Source organism: Pundamilia nyererei, unplaced genomic scaffold, assembly GCF_000239375.1.
Source record: "Pundamilia nyererei isolate P.nyererei 1_Seehausen unplaced genomic scaffold, PunNye1.0 scaffold00011, whole genome shotgun sequence".
Taxonomy (NCBI): Eukaryota; Metazoa; Chordata; class Actinopteri; order Cichliformes; family Cichlidae; genus Pundamilia; species Pundamilia nyererei.
The window spans coordinates 2781637-2803105 of NW_005187412.1; the positions used below are offsets into that span (position 1 = coordinate 2781637).

At 42.1% G+C, this 21469-nt stretch overlaps 3 protein-coding genes across 4 annotated transcripts in view; 1 reads left to right on the forward strand and 2 right to left on the reverse strand.

Annotated features, from left to right (window-relative positions):
• tpp2 (tripeptidyl peptidase 2) overlaps positions 1 to 7893 on the forward strand; it is a 15749-nt gene extending 7856 nt beyond the window's left edge. The window contains exons 16-29 of one of the 2 annotated variants that reach the window (XM_005724198.1): positions 150 to 304; positions 409 to 525; positions 626 to 726; positions 802 to 898; positions 991 to 1128; positions 1264 to 1508; positions 1900 to 1978; positions 2913 to 2951; positions 3373 to 3524; positions 3614 to 3710; positions 3812 to 3942; positions 4449 to 4698; positions 4825 to 4944; positions 5039 to 7893. In XM_005724198.1, the coding sequence (XP_005724255.1) occupies positions 150 to 304; positions 409 to 525; positions 626 to 726; positions 802 to 898; positions 991 to 1128; positions 1264 to 1508; positions 1900 to 1978; positions 2913 to 2951; positions 3373 to 3524; positions 3614 to 3710; positions 3812 to 3942; positions 4449 to 4698; positions 4825 to 4944; positions 5039 to 5128 (1811 nt within the window). In that variant the 3' untranslated portion in view covers positions 5129 to 7893. The remainder of the gene's footprint in view (positions 1 to 149; positions 305 to 408; positions 526 to 625; positions 727 to 801; positions 899 to 990; positions 1129 to 1263; positions 1509 to 1899; positions 1979 to 2912; positions 2952 to 3372; positions 3525 to 3613; positions 3711 to 3811; positions 3943 to 4448; positions 4699 to 4824; positions 4945 to 5038) is intronic. The other variant, XM_005724199.1, reaches the window with a different exon arrangement.
• Positions 7894 to 8659: 766 nt separating this feature from the next.
• Positions 8660 to 15322, reverse strand: mettl21ca (methyltransferase 21C, AARS1 lysine a). Its single transcript, XM_005724200.2, has 8 exons — positions 15240 to 15322; positions 15042 to 15151; positions 14809 to 14969; positions 13236 to 13353; positions 12463 to 13164; positions 10555 to 10703; positions 10024 to 10141; positions 8660 to 9884 (listed from the first exon to the last, which is right to left on the reverse strand). Exons 2-8 carry the CDS (start codon positions 15139 to 15141, stop codon positions 9499 to 9501), a joined length of 1734 nt encoding a protein of 577 aa, XP_005724257.1. The 5' UTR covers positions 15142 to 15151; positions 15240 to 15322; the 3' UTR covers positions 8660 to 9498.
• Positions 15323 to 17977: 2655 nt separating this feature from the next.
• On the reverse strand, positions 17978 to 21326 carry mettl21e (methyltransferase like 21e). The gene is made up of 5 exons (XM_005724201.1): positions 20995 to 21326; positions 19199 to 19371; positions 18985 to 19102; positions 18791 to 18888; positions 17978 to 18690 (listed from the first exon to the last, which is right to left on the reverse strand). Exons 1-5 carry the CDS (start codon positions 21044 to 21046, stop codon positions 18361 to 18363), a joined length of 771 nt encoding a protein of 256 aa, XP_005724258.1. The 5' UTR covers positions 21047 to 21326; the 3' UTR covers positions 17978 to 18360.
• Positions 21327 to 21469: the final 143 nt, after the last annotated feature.

A 21469-nucleotide genomic window follows, 5' to 3' on the forward strand; every position in this document is an offset into this window, starting at 1 on the left:
TCGCTGTGACGTAATCGGCCTTAAAATGCGGCCTTTAAGGCTGCAGACCCTGAATTGGGATACAGCCTTCTTCTGCTGCTGCTGCTTCTTCTTCTTCTTCTGCTTCTTCTTCTGTTTTTTTAACCTCTGTTCTTGTCTCTCTCTTGCAGAGGTCACACTGACGTCTCATTCGGGAGACGTCTCGTCAAAGTTTGTTCTCCATGCGGTGCACCTGGTCAAACAGAAAGCCTACAGAGCAAATGAGTTCTACAAGTTCTCGTCACTATTGGAGAGAGGCTCACTAACTGAGGCTTTCCCTGTTCTGGTGTGTATATTCATATTCTCTTGGCTTGGATTCAACATGTAAATTATGATGTGGAAAAACAAAACAGTGTGGATAAGCACTGTGCTTTATAATCTCTTCTCCAGTCAGGTAAAGTGGTAGAGTTCTGCATTGCACGCTGGTGGGCGAGCCTGGGTGACGTCACGGTGGACTACACCATCGCCTTCCACGGGCTCAACACGTCTCCGTCACCCCTGCACATAGTAAGAACAAAGAGAACAGCAACAGCAGGAATTAAGACGCTGCTCAGACCGTATCGGTTCTCTTCTGTCTCTTTTCTGACTCTGGTTTGTGACTGCGCAGCATGCCTCGGAGGGAGTGACGAGTTTCGAAGTGTTTTCACCACTGAGATACGAGGAAGTGTCTCCAACTATCACCCTCAAGTCGTGGGTTCAGCCTCTGAGGTGAGTATAGGTGTGCACAATTTGGTTCTAACTTTAGTTGTAGCTCCTTTATTGAGCCCATTGTCTGTTTTGTAGGCCCTTAAGTTCAAAGATAAAAGCGTTGGGGATGAGGGATGTTCTGCCTGATAACAGACAACTCTATGAGATCGTGCTCACCTACAGCTTTCACCAGGTAAAACCACCTGCACAACATATGAAGAGGAAAACGTAGCTTTTTTTTTTTTTTTGGCCATGTGTGTATAATCTTCTCCTGCTTGTTTTCAGCCCAAGAGTGGAGAAGTTACACCCAGCTGCCCAATGCTGTGTGAGCTGCTGTACGAGTCAGAGTTTGACAGTCAGCTCTGGATGCTGTTTGACCAGAACAAGAGACTGCTGGGCTCTGGTGACGCCTATCCACACCAGGTACACATGAAGACCATGCCACAAGGAATGCCTGTACACGCATTTCTGAACCGTTCCTTCATACCTGCAGGTTGTACCTGCTTTATGATGATGGGAAAGTGGATTTAAAAAAAGAAATCTGTTTTATTTTTACAGTATTCTTTAAAGCTGGAAAAGGGAGACTACACTATCCGGCTGCAGGTCCGCCACGAGCAGTCCAGTGAGCTGGAGCGACTTAAGGATCTGCCGTTCGTGGTTTCTCACCGTCTCTCCACCACCCTCAGCCTGGATGTCTACGAGACACATCGCGCTGCCCTCATGGCCAAGAAGAAGGTGAATTCTGTCACCTTGTCCCCGGGTGCCACACAGCCTTTCTACGTCACAGGCCTGCCAGATGACAAGTGAGTCAAACCCACCAAGGGGCCAGACATATTTAGTCTGCATATCCATGCTCCAAAACTCTTTATTTCCTGTGGCCTTGCACCGCAGCACCATTTTTGGTCTCTAAATAGATTTGGTTGCTCTTTACACGCAACATTTCATTTCATCCACTTCAATTACCACAGATACTCTCTGTGGTATGCAGCTGCAAGCTCGTTGGCTAATGACTCGTCAGTGAGCATGTGGTGTCACAGTCAGACCAGGTTTTTGTAACCATGATGATGATCATTATCATCTCTAGACTTCAAAACAGGACCACAAACCAGTGTGAAAATACTTCACCTTTAAAATATGTGAGTCTTTATTTATAATTCTGAATTTATTCTCTTTCTTCCTTTACTTTGTTTACAGGATCCCGAAGGGAACGAGTCCAGGATGCTACCTTTCAGGCTCTCTCGTCGTGCCCAAGAGCGAGTATGGCAAGAAAGCTGTGAGTAGCTTTGTTCTTTGTAAACTTCGATACTTCAAAGAAATATGTGGTCCTGCTCATCAGGACCCAAAGTCGTGCTGGATTTCACATTTCCTGCCAAGCATTCACTTAGATGCATTTAATGTGAAGCCGGCAGGACTCGCAGTCCTGAGGATCAGAAAACACCGGTGCTCGATTGCTCCCCTTCACGCACAAACCTGTTGAAGTTGAAGCCTGATATATATTTTTTCTCATTCATTTGGCTTCTGTTTCAATCCAGAATCAATCTAATGTGGTAAATGCGGCTCTCTCACACATTGAATACAGCTGAGTCCGATTGTTTGGAAAATTTGGAAGAATTTTAGTTGGAAAAGACAAAGATTTTTTTCCCAACTAAATTAATGTGAGGGGGATTTGCTACTTACCACTGGGCCTGGGGGCTGTTTGCAATAATCCCGCCAAAATTTGCTCTACAATTGCTTTGTTTTGTTTGCAGAGCCTGTTCTCTTGGTTTTTCTTAGTTTGCAAGCACTCACTTTAACTTCCCTAAAGACGCTTCGTGAATCAACTCTTAATTTCTTTCTTTCTTTCCCTTTTTTTTTTTTAAGCTTGTGTGTGTTCGTGGCTTTACTTGGTGGCTGCGGCGCAAAAGACTTCAGTTTGAACTCTAGCAGCCATTTACAGATCAGTGTTTTCCACTTATACTTATATAATTATCAGAACCTATATAGTTCTGATAATGCACTGATTGCATTCAGTTTTCCCTGCTGCAGGAATAAAGGAAATAAGTAGATCAGATGTGTTTAGATTTAAATCTAAGACCACACGTTTAGTGAGCAACAGGTAGGTGTGCGGACTCTCCGAGTCTGCCAGTGAGGATGAAATAAAGAGAGAATCCTTTTTTCTGGTGTGCTTGTGTTGTCTCTTCCTTACTGTGTGTTATTCTGACCACCAGGGGCAGGCCTCAGCAAAACGACAAGGGAAGTTTAAAAAGGTACTGGATGAGCTAGAAACACTGTACAACAGAGCGTCCACTGCTCTCCTACCATCTGGAAATGGCTTACTCTTTGCCTTAAGCTAGGATTTGTTACTTCTGCTTTATCATTTCAAAGCATGTCAGTATTTCTGTTCTTTGATGCATTGTTATTTCGACAGAGTAGTTAGTTTTCTGGTGGTCAATACAATTATCTTTTTAGTTATAATTGAAACTTTTATAACTGGGTATTTTTTCCTTAATTTAAAAATCAGTGAAACGGGAGGATTTTGGTGCTTTAAGTTAGCAGAGGGTGAGAATTTGGGATCATGATGATGGATTATGCTGAAGGTTGAATGACTTTATTTCGACTGAGCTGGTTTGTTTGTTTGTTTTGTGCGCGTGTGTGTGTGTGTGTGTGTGTGTGTGTACATTTATGCAGGATGTCGTTCCCGTCTTCTACCACTTAATTCCTGCTCCCAACAAAACAAAGAATGGAGGAAAGGAGAAGGACAAGGAAGGAGAGAAGGAGAAGGACGTTAAGGACGAGTTTGCAGAAGCTATGAGGGATCTGAAGATTCAGTGGATGACCAAGTGTGTGCACTTTCTCATCTCTTATGTCCGCCAACGCTTCAACTCGGCTTCATTTCTCGCTCATCCGTGTGTCACCTTTTACTGTTCAGGTTAGATTCCAGCGCTGTTTATGACGAACTGATGGAAAACTACGCCGACTACCTGGCACTGCATGTGCAAAGGCTCCACCAGCTGGACTCGGAAAAGGTGAAAGAGGAACGGGGAATGTGCCAGGAGTCGTGGGACGGAGTTTAAACTGTGCGACCTTGTTGACTCACAGTCATTTTTTTCTTTTGTTTACGTTTAAGGAGCGTGTGAAACGCCTCAAGGAGGTGGTGTCAGCAGCAGACCTCGTCATCTCCCGCATCGACCAGACAGCCTTGGCTGTTTACCTCACCATGAAGACGGACCCACGGCCGGACGCCGCTTCTATCAAGAGGTATGTTGCTCCAAGGAGCAGCGTTAACACCACAAACTATTTTTATTAAATATTTCAGTTTAGCTTAAGCATGAACCCCTGAGAAGGTGTTCCACACATAACAAATTTTATTCGTTTAGTTTGTTTTTGGCAGCTCAAACAAGAGCTCAACTCTTCAACCCATTGAAAACCTACTAGAAAAAAACCCTTGATGTTGTTTTGTGACCTGGCTCATATTTTTCTGCAAACTCCAGGCATTCTGTTCTATAAACAGGCATTCTTTACCTTAGTTGTACATGAAGTACATTTTAGAATTTAGGCTCCTTTATTTGTTTGTTTTTTATAAAAAAAAAAGAACAATAATAATAATAAATTTATAAAGCGCCTTTCAAGACACCCAAGGACACGTTACAATAGGATAAAACACATAATGGAAAAATGACAAACTGAAGAACAATAAAACAAAAGCACAATTAGGCTTAACGTAGCCGTGCTGCTCTTGACCTCTGGTAATATTTGTGTTTCAGCGACATGGAGAAGCAGAAGTCGTCCCTGCTCGACGCTCTGTGCAGGAAGGGCTGCGCTCTTGCCGACCAGCTCCTCCTGCCCCCCGCGTCGCAGGATGGCGCCGGGGCTGTCGCCACGGGGCAGACGGTAGCTGAAGAGCCTGCAGAGGAGGCGGCCAGCAGCTCTGATGACATCCTGCAGAACATTTCCAAAGCCCTGATGGATACATTCTGGGAGGTGCAGAAGTGGGCGGAGCTAACTGAGTCCAAGGTAAGAGAAGTCAAATTGGTGTTTGTTTGTTTTTTTGGTTGTTTGTTTTTTTTTTTTGTTTTTTTTTTAAGATTTGGGGTCATGGCTAAAGTTTTCTTTCTGTGTTTCTTTGCCTTGGCTGCTCAGGTGTTGATGTTTTCATATAAACACGCTCTGGTGAACAAGATGTACGGGCGGGCTTTAAAATACGCCTCAAAGATGGTGGAGGAGAAGCCCAGCAAGGAAAACATGAAGAACTCCATCCAGGTACGGCAGCAGTGACGGCCAGCACATGATGACGTCTTTTTCACTGCAGTGATTTTTAATTATTCTTTTTTTTTTCCTGTTTCTCGTTTCTCAGCTCATGTGTCACCTCGGATGGACACACTGCGCTGCTTTCAGCGAGAACTGGCTCCCCGTCATGTACCCCGCCGACTACACGCTGTTCTAGGCAACGGCGCGCACACACCTGCATGCACGCTCGGGCAGCACAGCCACCCACGGTCCCATCACATGACAACTACAATATCATGTCCCTCAGGGTCACATGGTCTATGCATCCAACCAACCAGCTGCCTCCTCAGATTTTTTTTTTTTTTTTTTTTTTAATGTAATTGTTGATGAACACCAAATAAATGATGACGGCGAGCGTAAGTGGAGGGATCATGCTCATCCTGAAGTTACCTTTAAACATGTTGTCGAGCAGCCTCGGCTGTTCAGCAAGAAAAACAACCAATAAATGAGTTTTTAAGAGCTCTGAACTCTCTCGAGGGTGGGCTTGATCCTGCAGCTCAGTCGTCGTCCTTTATTTTGCTGTCATCCACAGATTTTTGGAGGCGTTCACATCCACCCCATTCTCAGCTGTCTGGACTTCATTTCACATGAAAAACCTCATTGTCTGGTGTAAATACTGTAAAAAAAAAAACAAACAAAAGGGCCACGACCCGGTTTATTAGCGAAGAAAACAAACTGACTACTCAAAGCTTGCTGTTATACTTCAGAGAGAAGACGGAGGACTCGCTGCTGCACACGTGCAGACACGGCGCCTGATCCTTGAGTTAAAAGGGAGTCACAGACAGAGCTCAATCTCCCTTTTTTCTTTTCTTTTGATTGTCCAGCCCGCCTGGGTTAAAGCTACCATTTATTCTTGTCTGTCTCAGAACACACAACAGTTTTGAGGTGCCTTTCTTCATGTACCTTAACCTTTTCTGATGGGATGAAACACAGGTCGTAGGGGGAGGATTTGACCACAGGAGGCGCTCATCCGCTTTCACCCATCAACCTTCAGTGGTGTCGACGGATGCGTCGAAGCTCGTATCAGCAGCGCGACGAGCCGCGTGCTCGCTGCGTCACCGCCGCCTTCGACAACCACCTAAAACAGACCTCACTAACGTCACGATGCAGTCGCGGGCAGCGGTAGGATGTTCGGATCTGGTTTCATCGTAAAACTTTCACACAGTGTTAAGACGAGTTTCTGTGCAGCAGTCACGGCGTTGCACATGTACACAGTGTCATAAAATAATGTACATACACTCATAACTTACAGTATATTAAGATGCAATAGGTATATAACACAAAAATATTCTAATCGATGTGTTTTGAGTATATGCATGTCTTCTAGGATGTAAGGAAGCATAGTTTTGTGGAAGCGGATTTTCAGTTTCTATTTGAATGATTTTTAATCGCTGACGGTATCCTCTGATGTTGTTTTCATGTGTGCGTGTCTGTGAGTGAATATTATTTGTGAGGGTGTTTTTGTGTACATCGACATTTCTCCCAGCGAGACTGTAACGAAAGCCATTTAGAGGGGAGCTGAGCATAAGTTTTGTTTTTTGCTTTTGAGGACTAACACAGTGCTTTTGTCCAATTTATCTAATTTACACAGACCTTAAATTACAGCTTCTGCAAGTTGTGATGTTTTTTCTTTGAACTTAATAGGTCTGGACATTTGCCATGTGCCACATGTTTCTCTACTCAAAATAATCCAGGCGAGGTTGGTGCCTGAGTAGAGCTCAGAGTTTATGATACACAATGCTCATCTGCTGAAAAGTGCGTGTGTGAGAAGTGAGTGAGGTTTGCAGCTAATGTACATTTTATTTTCCTCTCCTCCTTACCTTGGAATGGGCGCGGCTCTGAGGCTTTGTGCATGCTTTTTCTTCATGTAGTGACGATGTGATGTTTAAATGGTCGACGCTGCCGTGTGCAAGCATAGGAAAACGGTGTAGATGGAAAAAATGCTTCTAAAAATAGACAAACCTCACAACATGCTTCTGAAAGCTGTTCAGCAAAAATTCAAAGGGTTGTATTTAAGGGTGTATCTAACATGGACAGATCTTTTTTTTTTTTTCCCTTTTTTCTTTAAATCCATAAAACTTAAAGTATGATTTCTGTTTCATCACTTTAACCAAAGAACGATTTTCCACGTTAAGCTGTTTAATCATCGCTGCATGTATGAAGGCATAAACCATATCGGAGAGGAAGAGGTGGTGGTGTCACGCCCCACGTGTGAAGATGAACCCTCACCCTCCGGTGTGGATTTTGTGACTGTTTATGGTCTCATCTTTCCCTGATGTTGTTTTAAGACCTCTCTCAAGTGGAAGGTCCATGCCTACGAATGTAAAAGCAGCTGCTTTCGAACCTCTTGTCCTCAAGGGGAGCAGAAAAATCTCTTCTGGGGGTGAATCGGTGGTCACAAATCATGCTTCTGTTTTTAGCTTCTCAGCAGCAGTCTCAGGTTTCTCTGCTGGAATCCATTTTTCTTTTTTAAATCTTCTCTTTTCTCCTTTTTCTGGAGTTTTGGATTGTTTTTCAGACAGATGTTGCGTTCAGGGCTCTGCTATCAACAATTACACGCTGCCAATGACAGTTTCACTTTAAAAATAATTTTAAAAAGGCCTTAATGTTCACCACAGGACTTTACCGTCCACTTCATGGCACCAAACAGACGTCTCATATCCGTTGCTCTCACTCCGCTGGTGTCGAGAAAGACTTCAGAAAAGCTTCTTACGGTTGTGTTTATATTTATAGTCATAAAATCTAGTAAATGCCAATATTTTATCAAATGTTACGAGATAAGGTTGTATGCTCTTAGTATTATTTTATACCTATTCTTCCTTGATGACATGGGAAAGACCCCGAGCTACTGTCACTATTTTGTGGTCACATGGAATAAGTCACAATCAGAAAAATGACACTGAATAAAAATATTTGGAAGAATTCACATGTTCACTGAGCATCACTTGCACATACAGCAAAAAAGACTTAAAAACGGTACAGCTGACATGCCAAAAAAAGACATTTCATAGCTTCTTTATACTTACTGTGGAGGGCCGAGAGAGCCGAACATGAATAAAATAAATACTTAAAATTGGGGAAAAAAGTTCAATTTCAATTCACTTCATTTAAGTCATTTAATATTTTTTTCCTATTTTAATGACATTCGATTGACTAAATATTTGACTTGTTTGACATTTGTCTACTTCCAATTTTAATTAATCACAGTTCTTTAATGGTGTGTTTAATATAATTCCTTTTGGCACTTATGGCCCTCCATACCCCACAGCCCAGTGAGTCCTGTTCAGATGATTTGTTTTATCCCAAACACAGTATATTTAAGAGAAAATCTTTACATCTGAGAAGCTGCCTCTTATACTACCATCTGAGGAAAAAGATGGCTAAAAGTCATCTTAAAAGACAGTTCAAGTCTAAACAACAACAAAACCATCTGCATTAAACTGACTATTTATAGGCCTTCAAGGATAAAAAGTCTGATTTTTTGGGGGGAAAGTGAATATGTTAGGTTGTTGGGAAGCCGATCACCCATTAAAACCAGGGTATGTAGAAGAGCATCTCTGAACACACAGCATGTCAAACCTTGAAGCAGTAGCAGAAGACCACCACTACTCCTGTTGGCTAAGAACAGGAAACTGAGGCTACTCACATGGATTCACCAACATTGGACAACAGAAGATTGTAAAAACGTCTGGATTTCTGCTGTGATGTTTAGGGTCAAAATGAGATGTAAACAACATGAATCCTACTTTGGATCAATGGTTTAAGCTAGTGGTGGTGTAATGGTGTGGAGGATATTTTTAACAGCACAACTTAAGTATTGACTCTTTATGACCACAGTGTACCTGTCTTCTGATGTTAACTTCTATCGGGATAATCCACAATGTCCCAAAGCTCAAATAGTTGCAGAGTGGTTGTTGTTACCATGGAACAAAATCTCTGAGAGGTGTTTAAATCTATCCCATGAAGAATTAAAGCAGTTCTGACGAAAAAAAAGTGGGTCCAACCCAGTAATAAAGTGGTAGGTAAGTGTGTATTGACTCTATTTAAGTATTAATTACAAAATATGAGTATAGAGTGTTGGGGGATGTAATATAACTCTACAAAAGTGTACAGGATGTGTGTTATCAGCATGATATAGAAAATTTTCCTATATGAAGGTTATTGTCAACCAGTGTAACACGCACTTCCGAGAAAGTGTCTAATGAGTCTAGAAAGGACTGCACCATAGAAGGCAGATGATTTTCACAACACATTTTCAGCATCCTTGAATTTGGTATCCGAACATTTGTTTAGCAAACGTCACTGCCACAGCAGATCCAAACTCACACTCATCTCCTCAGATTTTTCTTTTATCCCCCACCAACATGTATAAAACAGCAGGTAACTAATTTTAGTTCAAGCACATAGCAGCATTAGTAAACACTGGATCATTTCAATGGATCCATTTGAGTTGCTGGCAATTCGTACACTTCAATGGCTTATCCCATGGGAGTGTCTCAGGAAATCTATCCACACCTCTTTGGCCTTTCAGTCTCTATTTGTTGCCATGAAGATCTTCATCTCTCCATCCTCGGCCAATAAGCTTGTGTTAAAGGCCTCTTTAAAGTTCTCAGTGAAAGTCAAGTCAGACTCAAACCTGACCTTGTTGGCCCAGATTAGAGTTGTTCCCGGTTTGCAGAAATGCTTCATGGTGACCAGGAGTTCATCCAGGAAGTTGTGATGGTAGACCACATCAGCTGCCAGTATGTAGTCGTAGTGGTAGATCGATGATGGGTGGGTGCATTCCAGGTCGTAGCTCCATGGCAGAGCAACCACCTGGGGCGTGTGTCTGCAGCGGTTTCTGGTGTTCCTTATCACGTTAGCCCGGAGATTCCCTAAAATCTCTGGCAAATCTGTGGCTGTGACCGAAGCTCCTGATGATGAAGAAATACATCATCGTTACAGCGATACAAGGGCATTGTGGTGTTGCAAGACTTGTGAAATGTTCAGTGCCACTGCGTGTTTGCATATACATGCTTTGTGTTTTGTGTCAGATTGTGTGAGAACCCTCACCCAGCAGACTGGCCACAATGGTTACTAGTCCTGTCCCTGCTCCCAGCTCCAGCACTTCCTTCCCCTTCAGGTTCACCATGTGCCTGTTGTTTTCCAGGAAGGAGCACAAAGCCAACGCCTTCAGGACAGAGGGGGATCAGACAAGACCAAATTACTGAGTGTGGTCCTGCTTTTACGATCATACTATGTATACTTATCTAATTTTTATAATAGCTTTGCATGATTTATAGTTTACAAATTACTGGGCCTTGGTTCATCCACTGTCTGAAACAAGCTGTTTTAGCTGCTCTGCCATATGGCCATCCTTCCTTTAAGCCAAGCCACTTCTGATTGGCCACATGCATGACCATATTTAGGGTATCCTTTCTAAGTGACATCATACTGTTCCAAGACTAAAAAAACTGTCTGAAAGTAAGAAATCACAGCTTTTTGCTCACAGGCTTCCGTAACACTGTATATAAGACAGAAATCAAGAAAGCGTACAAAAGGTCCACTTTCAATAGTGTTTTGACAGTTTTCATAAATGCTCACCGCTGGCCACATCATTGCTCCAAAAGAGTCTATGGATTCATAAATAACGATATCCTCCCCTACATAATGATAGATATCTTTAGCAATTCTGCAGCCGATGCTGGGGATCCAGTTCTCTTTTAGAGCTGTCTCTTTCTTAATCTCCTGTCCTGTGGGAACAAACAGGACAAACAGAAATGAGCTTCAGTTCAATCAGACACAGTAAGGACAAAAATAAATTATGCATAATTCTCTAAGATTGCTAAGATGAGTGTCAGACAAATACTGGGAAGCTTATGAGTCAGCATTTGCCTCACTGTATAATTTGGAACACTAAAAAAGACAAATGTTAGCATTTTAATGGGTATAATGGTGTCATTGCGTGCGAGGGTCAGATAACCTGACAGCAAAGAAAAACATGTCTCTGCTTCAGTTCCTTTTAGGTTCAGTCACTCTAAACCAGCGGGCACCACATCAACCCCGTGGTTTCCCTCAGGGCAGTTGGTTATAGTTTTGGCTTGTCTACCTTGTGGCCTTACGGTGTGGTGTGTCTTACACCTCAGATTTAACAGGAGAAGAATCCTGCCAGTCTCCTTAAAGCTGTTGTTTTACTTAAAGGTAAAATTACAAAGAAAAACAAATGCTGCTCTACATTTTTTTTTATTTATAAGTATTAAAATCCGTTTAAACTATTAAAAATGCAGAATATTAGTTCCTGTAAACATTTTGCTACGTTGGCTTTGTGGCTATATAACATGCTAGCACGATATTTTGGAGGCTAGCAACACTGACTACTTTTTGAACAGACAATATCAGGTGTAAAGCTTATTCAGTTTTACTTTCAGCTACATGAAAGTGTTAGGATGGTAGCATGCTTTTAAACACTGTTCCTGCAAATATTGTGTCATAAACATGTTTATAGTGTGCTATCTTAATTTGGCATTAGCATGCTAATATTTGCTAACTGTCACTAAACAGAATTTCAGTTAAAAAGGAATTTCACTGGTTTTGTAGTTATAAAGCAAAGTTTATGACTTTATGTTTTATGGTTTAAGAAATTTAAAAGTACAGCAGGAAGCAAACTCAACAGAGATCTGATGGTGGTCATCATCTGGAGACCATGAATGTTTGAATATCATGTCTAATGATTGTGGGCCTCACATATTGGATTATAATGCAAACTTTGAGCCATTTCAGACTTGGTCAACATGTAGGATCAATATCTGTACATTTAGCTTTTTATTTTTCTATTTTTAGTACAGGTCTCTTTATTTGGTAAGATCTCAATGGTCATAACTTGGTAGAGTTTGACGTCCTGGGCCTTCAGCTACAAAGGCCACAAAGGCATCACCTTTGCCTAATTTTAGGAAAATGGACAAGACCATGAATGTTTAAAAATCATGTCAGTGCAATTCCATATATATAAATGTTGGGATCACACATGGATCATAATGCAAAATCTGAGATATTTTAGACAGAAAAGGGAAAAAATACTTTCACGAATCATTTTCTCTGTACCTTTAACTTTTCCTCACAAATTTATAGTGAAGAAATGGTCCCTTTGTAATTGAGTGTCAGCCGATATCTCATGTAAAATATATCTCTTTTTAGAGCAGGGCTCCTTGTTTGATGAAGTCAAAACACTCTGAAGAACCCGATGCCCTGGGCCACCAGCTGCAAATGACCCAGGGCACAGAGGCATCACCTTTACCTAATATCTAAGACTAATAAGTCTCCTGAATGCTTTACTGCTTAAACTTGGTTCCACAAGATTTCCAGCATTTTATAAACTAATATCTTCAAAACTTGTGAAAGGAAAAGAAAATTTGAGTGAACTGACCCTCTAAACACATGGAGATTACTACCGGTATTTTGTGTGTAACACTGATACATGTCCTGATACACTGGTATGCCATTTAAATGGCGCACCTGTTATATCTTCAGAACTGGAATCTGTGTCCTCTGGTTGAGCCTTCTCATCTGTGAGGACCTCCACCGTGTTCTCCTCTTCTTCACACTCAGTATTGTCTTCCTTTTCATTTTCTCTTTCATCCTCTAACATGTTGGTTTTTTCTGGTAATTCATCATAACTTATTTTTTCATGATTGTTCAAGTCATCCTCATTGGATTTTTGCTCCACAAGCTTTTCTTTCCCCTTTTTATCTTTATCTTCAATCTCCTTCCATTCTTTCCCCTCCTTCTGTCTCAGCGGATCTTCCAGCATGACATCACTAAAACATTCCTCTCCTTCTCTACTTGTTGCCATGAAGATCTTCATCTCTCCATCCTCGGCCAATAAGCTTGTGTTAAAGGCCTCTTTAAAGTTCTCAGTGAAAGTCAAGTCAGACTCAAACCTGACCTTGTTGGCCCAGATTAGAGTTGTTCCCGGTTTGCAGAAATGCTTCATGGTGACCAGGAGCTCATCCAGGAAGTCATGATGGTAGACCACATCGGCTGCTAGCACGTAGTCGTAGCGGTAGACCGATGATGGGTAAGTGCGCTCCAGGTCATAGCCCCATGACAAAGTTGCTACCTGGGGCGTGTGTCTGCAGTGGCCCCTGGTATTCCTGCACAAATTGACCCTCAGGTTGTTCAGGACCTCTGGTAGGTCTGTGGCTGTGACCCAGCCACCTGAAAGAGAAATAACAAAACATGTAGAACCTCGCAGCTCTCTGAAAACAGCTTCATCTCTGCCTACGTACCAAGGAGTGCTGCTACGACAGACACAAGGCCGGTTCCTGCTCCGATCTCCAGGACTGCTTTATCCACGAGATTGATCTGTTCTCGATGAGTGTCCAGGTAATGACAGAGAGCCAACCCCTGAGGACATATGTACATATTTAATCTTCTCTTTATGATTAGCAAACCCTGTTCGATTTAGTTAATGTCAGCCTGTTTGACAAAGCGAAATAGACTAAAACCTCTCAAAAAGTAACACATTGACATCTACCAGACTGGAAAGGTTACAAAGCTGTTTCTAAGGCTTTAGGACTCCAGTGAGCCACAATGAGAGCCATTATCCACAAATGGAGAAAACTCGGAGCAGTGCTCAACCTTCCTAGGAGTGGCCAGCCTACCAAAATTACCCCAAGAGTGCATCAACGACTCATTCAGGAGCCCCCCACCCCCAGAACAACCGAGAGCTGCAGGCCACACTTGCCTCAGTCCAGGTCAGAGTTCTTGATTTGACAATAAGAAAGAGACTGGGCAAAGATGGCATCAATGGGAGAGCTCCAAGGAGAAATCCACTATCAACCGAAGTTTAACTTTTTACAACATTTGAATCCTGTTACCTTAAAGGTGATACAGAATTTCATAAAAGAAACATCATACCAACAGTCAAACATTCTGGTGATAGCATGATAGTGCTTTGGAGTGTCAGGACAACTTCCTGTAACGGATAAAACCATGAATTCTGCTCTCTACCAGAAAAATCCTGAAGAAGAATGTCCAGCAATCAGTTCATGCCATAAAACACATTTCGGTTATGCAGCAGGACGATGAACTGCAAGACTCTATATCCATTACTTTTCTAAGCATCCTTTTTTGACTCCCTATATCAATTTTAAGCACTTTATATTCAAGTACAGAGTAGGATCATTCTTTCTCGATGATTCTGTCCCATATTCCTTCTGCAGCAAGCTCAAACATTCAGCCAGAGTCATTAAAAATTATTTTCAGCAACAAGAAGAACAAGGGGGACAGAGCATGTGTCTGACCCCCTTGTTCCAGCAACCAGCCTGCCAAGAACCTCACAAATCTGTGGGCAGGGGTATCCAGAACTGGTGAGGTTGTTTTTTTGTTTTAGTGTTTACTGCAGTTGTTGAGGAGTAGAAGTACTGATGAAATTTGTTTTGTATGTACCGCAAATTTCAGTGCAGCACTTCTCACAGCAGTTAATGTAAGTGATTAAAATACAAATTTCTTGCCAATATTTGAAGCACTTACATAAAAAAGTAACTGAAATTTTGACCCAATCAAATGGACTGCGTTATCTGATGAGTTCACCAAGTTTGTTGTGGAGATAATCCTTGTGAAATCTTCAGATTTCTTCACAGTTGTCACAAACACATTTCATGGATGCAAAGTCAGCTAGCTGAGCTTCTGTGTCCATCTGAGTGATGATGATGATGCAACGTGGTTGAAAACTTCACAAAAATATTTGATCAAAATGTCAAAGAAGTACAGAAGGTCTGTGATACAAGACAGAAGCTGGTAATATTAGAGAAAATGATTGCATGCAAGCTTTCAAATCAGGGAAACAGTGCTACTCACTGCCGGCCATATCATGCCAGCATACGAGTCCAGAGCCTCTTGAATGATGATCTCCTGGCCGACATAGTTGTACACCTCTTTCCCAGCTCTGTAGAAGAAACATGGAGCCCAGGCTGGTCTCTGCTGCTTCCCTACAGATGACTGATCTGTTTGCGAATCATCTGAAAGATCTAAATGTCAGGTACTCTGATCTGATCTGAATCAAACACATAACCCACCAAGGGTTATCCTACCTTTGTCCTCCTCTTCACTTCCATTTGTCTCCTCATCTTCTTCTTCTTCACTTCCCATATACATGGTTTCTTCCACAGAGGGTGTGGACAAAGTATCCATATAGAATGCTCTGCAATGTTAGACAGTTAACTGAGACATGAGTCCATGTAGGACTGTATGTTAAACAATCCTCTAAATATTGTAAGTGCCTCACATACCTTTTGCAAGCTTCAAATTTGAGAAAGATCTCAGGAGCCACCCGAATGCATCACAGAGACCTCGGACTGAGGTGTTATAGAGCATCCTCCAGGACACACCCATCATCATCACAAGGGCACGGTGATATTTTTAGAGCAGTACCCATGAGAAATAAACACAAGCAATATCCCGGAGCAGAACACACGTAGAAGCAGACTCACACGGACATGCTACAAAGACGAGCCAAAGAGGAAGCCAAAAGGAGAGAGAGAGACAGAATGATATCAGCAGGCTGAGGGTGGGGTGGGGGGGTTTGTTGTCACCGGTACTTTTTGACTTCTCAAAGCTGGAACTTTGCAAAAACCTGCACGGTCTGTAACACCATACCCAGATGTATTAGGAATTCATGTTAAACCTGTAGAAGCTGGTATTTTTCTAACTTTTAAAGTTAAGAGATAACTTTACATTAACTTGAACACCACCGTGAGTTCAAATCAGTCCACGTATCGTTTATTGCGATAGTAAGTAGTCTAAAAAAAGTGGAGACACATGGGGCCAAGAGGGGAATCAAGCCCAATACATAATTTATGCTTGGCTTGAAGGCATCTTGGCAGAGAGCTCCCAAGTTTGTGTTGTTTCAATTAATGCCTGCTGTTAGGCAGTCAACAACTGTAACTCCTGCATAAGGAGGAAGAAAAAAGAGAGAGACCAGCAATAACAACATGAAACATGCCTGCATGGAGGACATCAGCATTATGTCCATTAAAAAGCTTTTAATAATTCTGTATACGCCTTTTAATTAGTAATTAAAGGGATGATCACCATGTGTCCTCAAGAGGTCAAAGCTCAAGCAGCACTTTTATTTCTTGATCGTTCACGTCTCCTGCAATCACCTGCTTTTGCAGATGAAAATGTGGTCTCGTCTATTTAAAAAAGTGACGTGTGTAACGTGGAACATGTCCATGTTGTGCCTGCTTTTCCTGCAATGCCCTCAACTGCTTCACCAGAGATGTAACAGGATCAGCCCGGCATGCAGCCCCTGAGAAAAGAAGCGAGCTTCAGTAATATAAACCTCAGTTAGACCACCCTCAGTTGCATGAAGTACCACCTCCCCACCCTCCAGTTTCACCTATCGTCCAGCTAAATCCACTCACATCCTAAAACACGAACTCCATCCAGGACCTTGGGGTGCTTTGACACATTAATAGAAAGCATGCAGTGGTTAAGTCATTGCCCGGTTGTGCTACCGATGCCAAGCAGCCTTATTTGGATAAAAGATGGGAGTTTTTAAGCTCGATGACAGGCACCACAAGTCCACATTAATCTTCAGCTGTTGAGTATTTGTTTTTCTTAATGGTGGCTGTGACATTTACTGACACCAGCTTAGATAGCTGCTTTGTTAAACAGATCTTAACCTCTCCTCTACCTCCTCAGCCAAACTGCGCATATGCTCTGAGCTGGCAGAAAGAAGAGGAACGACCGGACAGAAATGAGCCAAGATGTGTCGGAAGATTTGGAATCAAAAATTAGGCATCAGATTTTATAGGTCACATGAATAGAAAGTGACGGGAACCTTCCTTTTCCAAAGCAGCTAATAAGGCTCATTGGGGAGTTTCCAAAACACAAAAAAATGTGTGCCTAGTATGTACTGCCCAGTATGGTTGTGATCTTTCATTTGACCTCCTGAAGTTGTTTGCTGGTGAAAAATTACCTGCAATTCACTGTAAACTTAAAAAAATAAAAAATAAAGTTCAAAGTTTAATATTTCATGTTTTTGGGTGCAGGAGAAGAACCCAGAATCACCACCACCAGCCTGATACAAGACCATGCTCCAATGCTGTTCATGCCAAATTCTCATTCTCACCATCCAGCAGAAATGCAACTCATCAAACCAGGCAACATTTTTCTTCTGTTGCCCAATTTTGGAGAGCCCCTGCAAATTGTAGACTCAGTTTCCTGTTCTTAGCTGACAGGAGTGGCACTCAGTGTGATTTTCCACTGCTTCAAGGTTTGATGTGCTGTGCATTCAGAGATGCTCTTTTGCATATGCTGGTTGTAACAAGTGGTTATTGGACTTACCTTTGTCTTTCATCAGACCTCTAACATCAACAAAGCATTTTGACCCAGAGAACTGCTGCTCACTGGTTATTTTCTATTTTTCTGTAGGTTCACTTGTCCATGTCTGCAACCTATATGCATTCAGTCACTGCCATGTAATTGACTGATGAGATATTTATGTTAACAGTTGAACAGTGTACATGATAAAGTGGCTGATGAGTGTGTGTGCCATGATTAAAAAACAATCCTCCTGTTCTTAGCAGCTTCGAAAACGATTTAAATACAACCTCAGGAGAAAAACATCACACAACACACTCAACTGTTAATTCAACTGCACTACGGGCACACACCTTGGTTTCATCTGTTCAAAGGACATCGTTCATACCCAATTTTGCAAACCTAAGCTATGTTATCATGAAGAGGCTTTCTCCTGCAGTTCTTCCAAGCATACTTCTTCAGTCTTTTTTAAATTGTACTTTCATGAACTTCAACATTAAACGTGCCAGCTGAGGCCTGTAGAACCACCTTGGCTTGTTTGCAGTCTCACACACACACAAGGTGCAGCCCCTTTCATATAGTCTTGATGAGTTCATATTTTTATTTAAATTTTCAAAGAAATAACTTTCATAGCAGCTTATTTTCAATCTAAAACAGTTTAAAATAGAAAACATTAAAAACAAAAACAAAAAAAGGAGGTAAAGGTTGCAGTTTTCTATCATTTAATCCCAAAAATATAAAGCCTGACCCAAGGATGGTGATAGAGAACAAGTTGCATCCCACTTCCTCATGGTCCCCAGAATATATTTTATACAAGAACCATTAGTGTGTGTAATTTTATTAACCTTTAAACAGTCCGAGACACAGATGTGTGCTTCTCCAGTCCTTCCAGCAGTGATAAAACCTGATCGCACTGCACACATGAAGTCACATACCAAAAGACCTCTTATTGAAAATCTCTGGGTTGTCAGAAACATTATTTCCCACATCACCAGTGCTGTGAGAAGACTGGATATGAGCAACGTGACCCTCAGAGGCTCGACTGAGCAAAAACACAAACACACACAGTAAACCCATCCAGTTCCTTCAGTGTTTAGCAGCCTCTCTGAGGTCCTTGGTCGTGCTGTCCCTCCTCCAGGCTCGGTACAGCTTGATACTCAGACTGGGAAGGTCGTACAGCTCCTCTAAGTGAAAACGCTGCCGGAAGCGATCCACGAAGCTGTTCTCCGGATCCAGGCGGAAACGCATAGCCCACAAGATCTGAGTGTTTTCCTGGCACAGGTATTCAAAGGTGTCCATCAGCTCCTGTAGGTAAGGGTGGGCGTACACCACGTCAGCTGCCAGGATGTAGTCGAAGCGATGAGTGGCACATGGGAAACGCTGATCCAACTCCTGACCCCAGATCAGCTCAGTGACCTGAAAACAGAGGTGGGTGGGTTGATTTACACACACACTTTCAATCTTTAACTCTTATGGTGATACTCCTGAATGTGACGCTTTAAAATATAAAACCCACTAGAGGGGTGTACTTGCACCGGCCCTTGGTGTTACGCGTCACATTGTACTGGAGATTCCCCAACACATCAGGTAGGTCAGTGGAGGTCACCTTAGCACCTGGAGAGACAGTAAAAGTAAAATTGAGGAATAACTATGGAGGAAGAGAAAAATAACTTAACAAGATTAAATCTAATCACTGGCTTGTGTGAGTACCTAACAGGCTGGACACGATGGTAACAAGCCCAGTTCCAGCTCCCAGTTCGATCACATTTTTGTCCAGCAGGTTGTATTTGTCTTGGTTGTTCTCCAAGAAGTGACAGAGTACCATGGCCTGTTAGAGGGAACCAAGTATATATTTTTTAAGTGACAGGGATCAAAATTATGAGCATACATCACATCTAAACTCAAGGACAATTTTTGGGCTCACTGAGGGCCAGAGCACAGCTCCATAGAGGTCTGTGGACTCTTTGATGAGGATCTCCAGACCAGAAAAGACGTATCCCTCCCAGACCTCGGGACCAGTAACAGGCGGGTGAAACTGCCGTGCCATTATGGCGCTGGCTAGTTCTGCATCCACAGCAGAACCTGCTTTGCAGGTATCTACAGAAGAGGCAGATATCATATCAACTGTGTTTATATAGAGATACTTCACAGTAAGGGAAAGCAGGATCATCAGACATGATGGACAAATTTTAGGTAAATTCTCTGATCTCATGTGTCTTTCTTCACTGGGATTACAACAGCAATTCCAAAAAAGATTAAATGCTTTGTAAAAATCCCCCAAACTCATATTGTATTCACAGTAGAACATAGAAAACATTTTAATGTTTTGTTTAGTAACATTGAACTATTCCATGAAAAATATGAGCTAATTTTGAATTTGAAAGCTACGGTACGGAGCCCCGCAAGGGACATGGGAGAAAAAAAATTACGATGAACTTTTGCGGTTTTGCGAGATCCCGAGTTAGTTTTGCGAGATCTCGCAAAATTCCGTCTTAATTTTTTTTCTCCCATGTCCCTTGCGGGGCTCCGTACCGTACCGTAGAAAGCAGCATCACGTCTCAGAAAAGTGTGAATGGAGGCAACGAAAGGCTGGAAAAGCAAGTGGTACTAATGAGAAATAGATGGTGGGACATTTTGCGACTAATTAGGTGAATTTGCAACATGTTCGAAACTTTCTTAGAAAAGAAGTAAAGACGGGCAGATCACTGATTGGCAAAAAAAAGCGTGCAAATTTCAGACTAATGTTCCTAACATAAAATTGTGAGGACTTCTCATATCTCATCACCTGCAACATAATATTATCAAAAAAATTCTGAAATCTGGAGAAATCTCTGTGCGCAGGGATCAAGACTGCAAAGGCAGCGCTGTGCTGGACAGTACCCTCCAGGAAATGCTAGTTTTGTTAAAGGTCACCGGTTCATCTGACCATGTGTTGCAATATCCTCTTCTATGGAAATAAGGCTGCTGTGAGGTCTATTTTTTATAATTTCCAGTCTGTTTGTTTTTTGTTGTGACTGGTCTTTGACACAAATTACTCTTAGATGCATCCGCTTTAGCCCCCATGTTACACCTTACACATTATACATTTTCTAACCCATGAAATGAAAGCCAAGGGACAGAACAAAATCACTTGAATTACAATATATTTAAACCTTTCTTTTCTCCAATGACACACACACACACACACACACACACACACACACACACACAAAACATAAGCCAACTGCTCCATCTTTTATTCACTACAGAACTGTAGAAGCTCCAGCACAGGATGGCTGTTCTATGTGTGCACCACTGTGGCAGAGTGGGAGCAGAAATCCTACACTTTCATCTCACAGACAATAATACAACAATAAGCAGAACTGCTGAAGTACTGGAGGTTTTTTTGTACTTTTAGCATCTCAGCTCATAATGCCTCTCTGATCCTACTGCATTTGTTTGTAACTCCAGCCGGTGAGCCACATCTATTCAGAGCGTCTGACCCACAACTTCAGTTATGCAATGCTACTTTAGAGAAAAGGTCAGGGGAGCCCACTGAGCCACAATGCAAAGGTTGAGTGAGAACAGGGAGAGCTCAATTTAGAGCTCTGTGTGTGTAAATAGTAAGCAGATCTATCAGCAGAGCCACACGTCTTGCACGGTCTGATATCAGATTCATACTCGGTGCCACAATGCCAGCATTTATCATGTATTCTCTATATGTTTTTTTTAATGACTCACCTTTGTGTCTGTTTTTGGGATCCTCCATGGTCTTGGGTTGCTGTGTCTCCATGACTAAGGGAAGAAACAGGACAGGAACGTCCAACGCAGGAGATCTGATAGCAGCCAAAGCAGTCCTTGGTTTATAATCAAGGCTGAAGTCTTTTGAATTTGGGTCACTGTGGATCCTGATCCCTAGGATTGTTAATGATTGCCTTCGGTGGTTTTAAGTTTCACACAAACAAAGTGTTTTCCAATTTCTTGTCCAGGACTCCCACACCGAGGATCACTGTACCCGATATCTCAAGCTCTTTCTGGGCATGCTTAAACTCAAACTGCATGAAGCAGTAACAGTGACTGACAGCAACAGCTGCACCGCCGGCTGCTGGACCGGAGCTGGAGAGGGAAGTGGAATAGAAATCTTTGATCTTATTCCAACAATTTAACTTGCAAGATTGTGAAGTTTCTCATCTGTGCAAAAGTTTAAACGTGTTTG

Coding starts and splice junctions, on each gene's coding strand:
- mettl21ca (XM_005724200.2), bottom strand. CDS start 15,141: ATGGATACTTTGTCCACACCCTCTGTGGAAGAAACCATGTATATGGGA. Junction 14,970..15,041: donor AAGTGAAGAGGAGGACAAAG/GTAGGATAACCC, acceptor TAGATCTTTCAG/ATGATTCGCAAACAGATCAG. Junction 13,165..13,235: donor TGTCGTAGCAGCACTCCTTG/GTACGTAGGCAG, acceptor TTTCTCTTTCAG/GTGGCTGGGTCACAGCCACA.
- mettl21e (XM_005724201.1), bottom strand. CDS start 21,046: ATGGAGACACAGCAACCCAAGACCATGGAGGATCCCAAAAACAGACAC. Junction 19,372..20,994: donor TCCCAAAAACAGACACAAAG/GTGAGTCATTAA, acceptor CCTCTTCTGTAG/ATACCTGCAAAGCAGGTTCT. Junction 18,691..18,790: donor GGTGCAAGTACACCCCTCTA/GTGGGTTTTATA, acceptor CTCTGTTTTCAG/GTCACTGAGCTGATCTGGGG.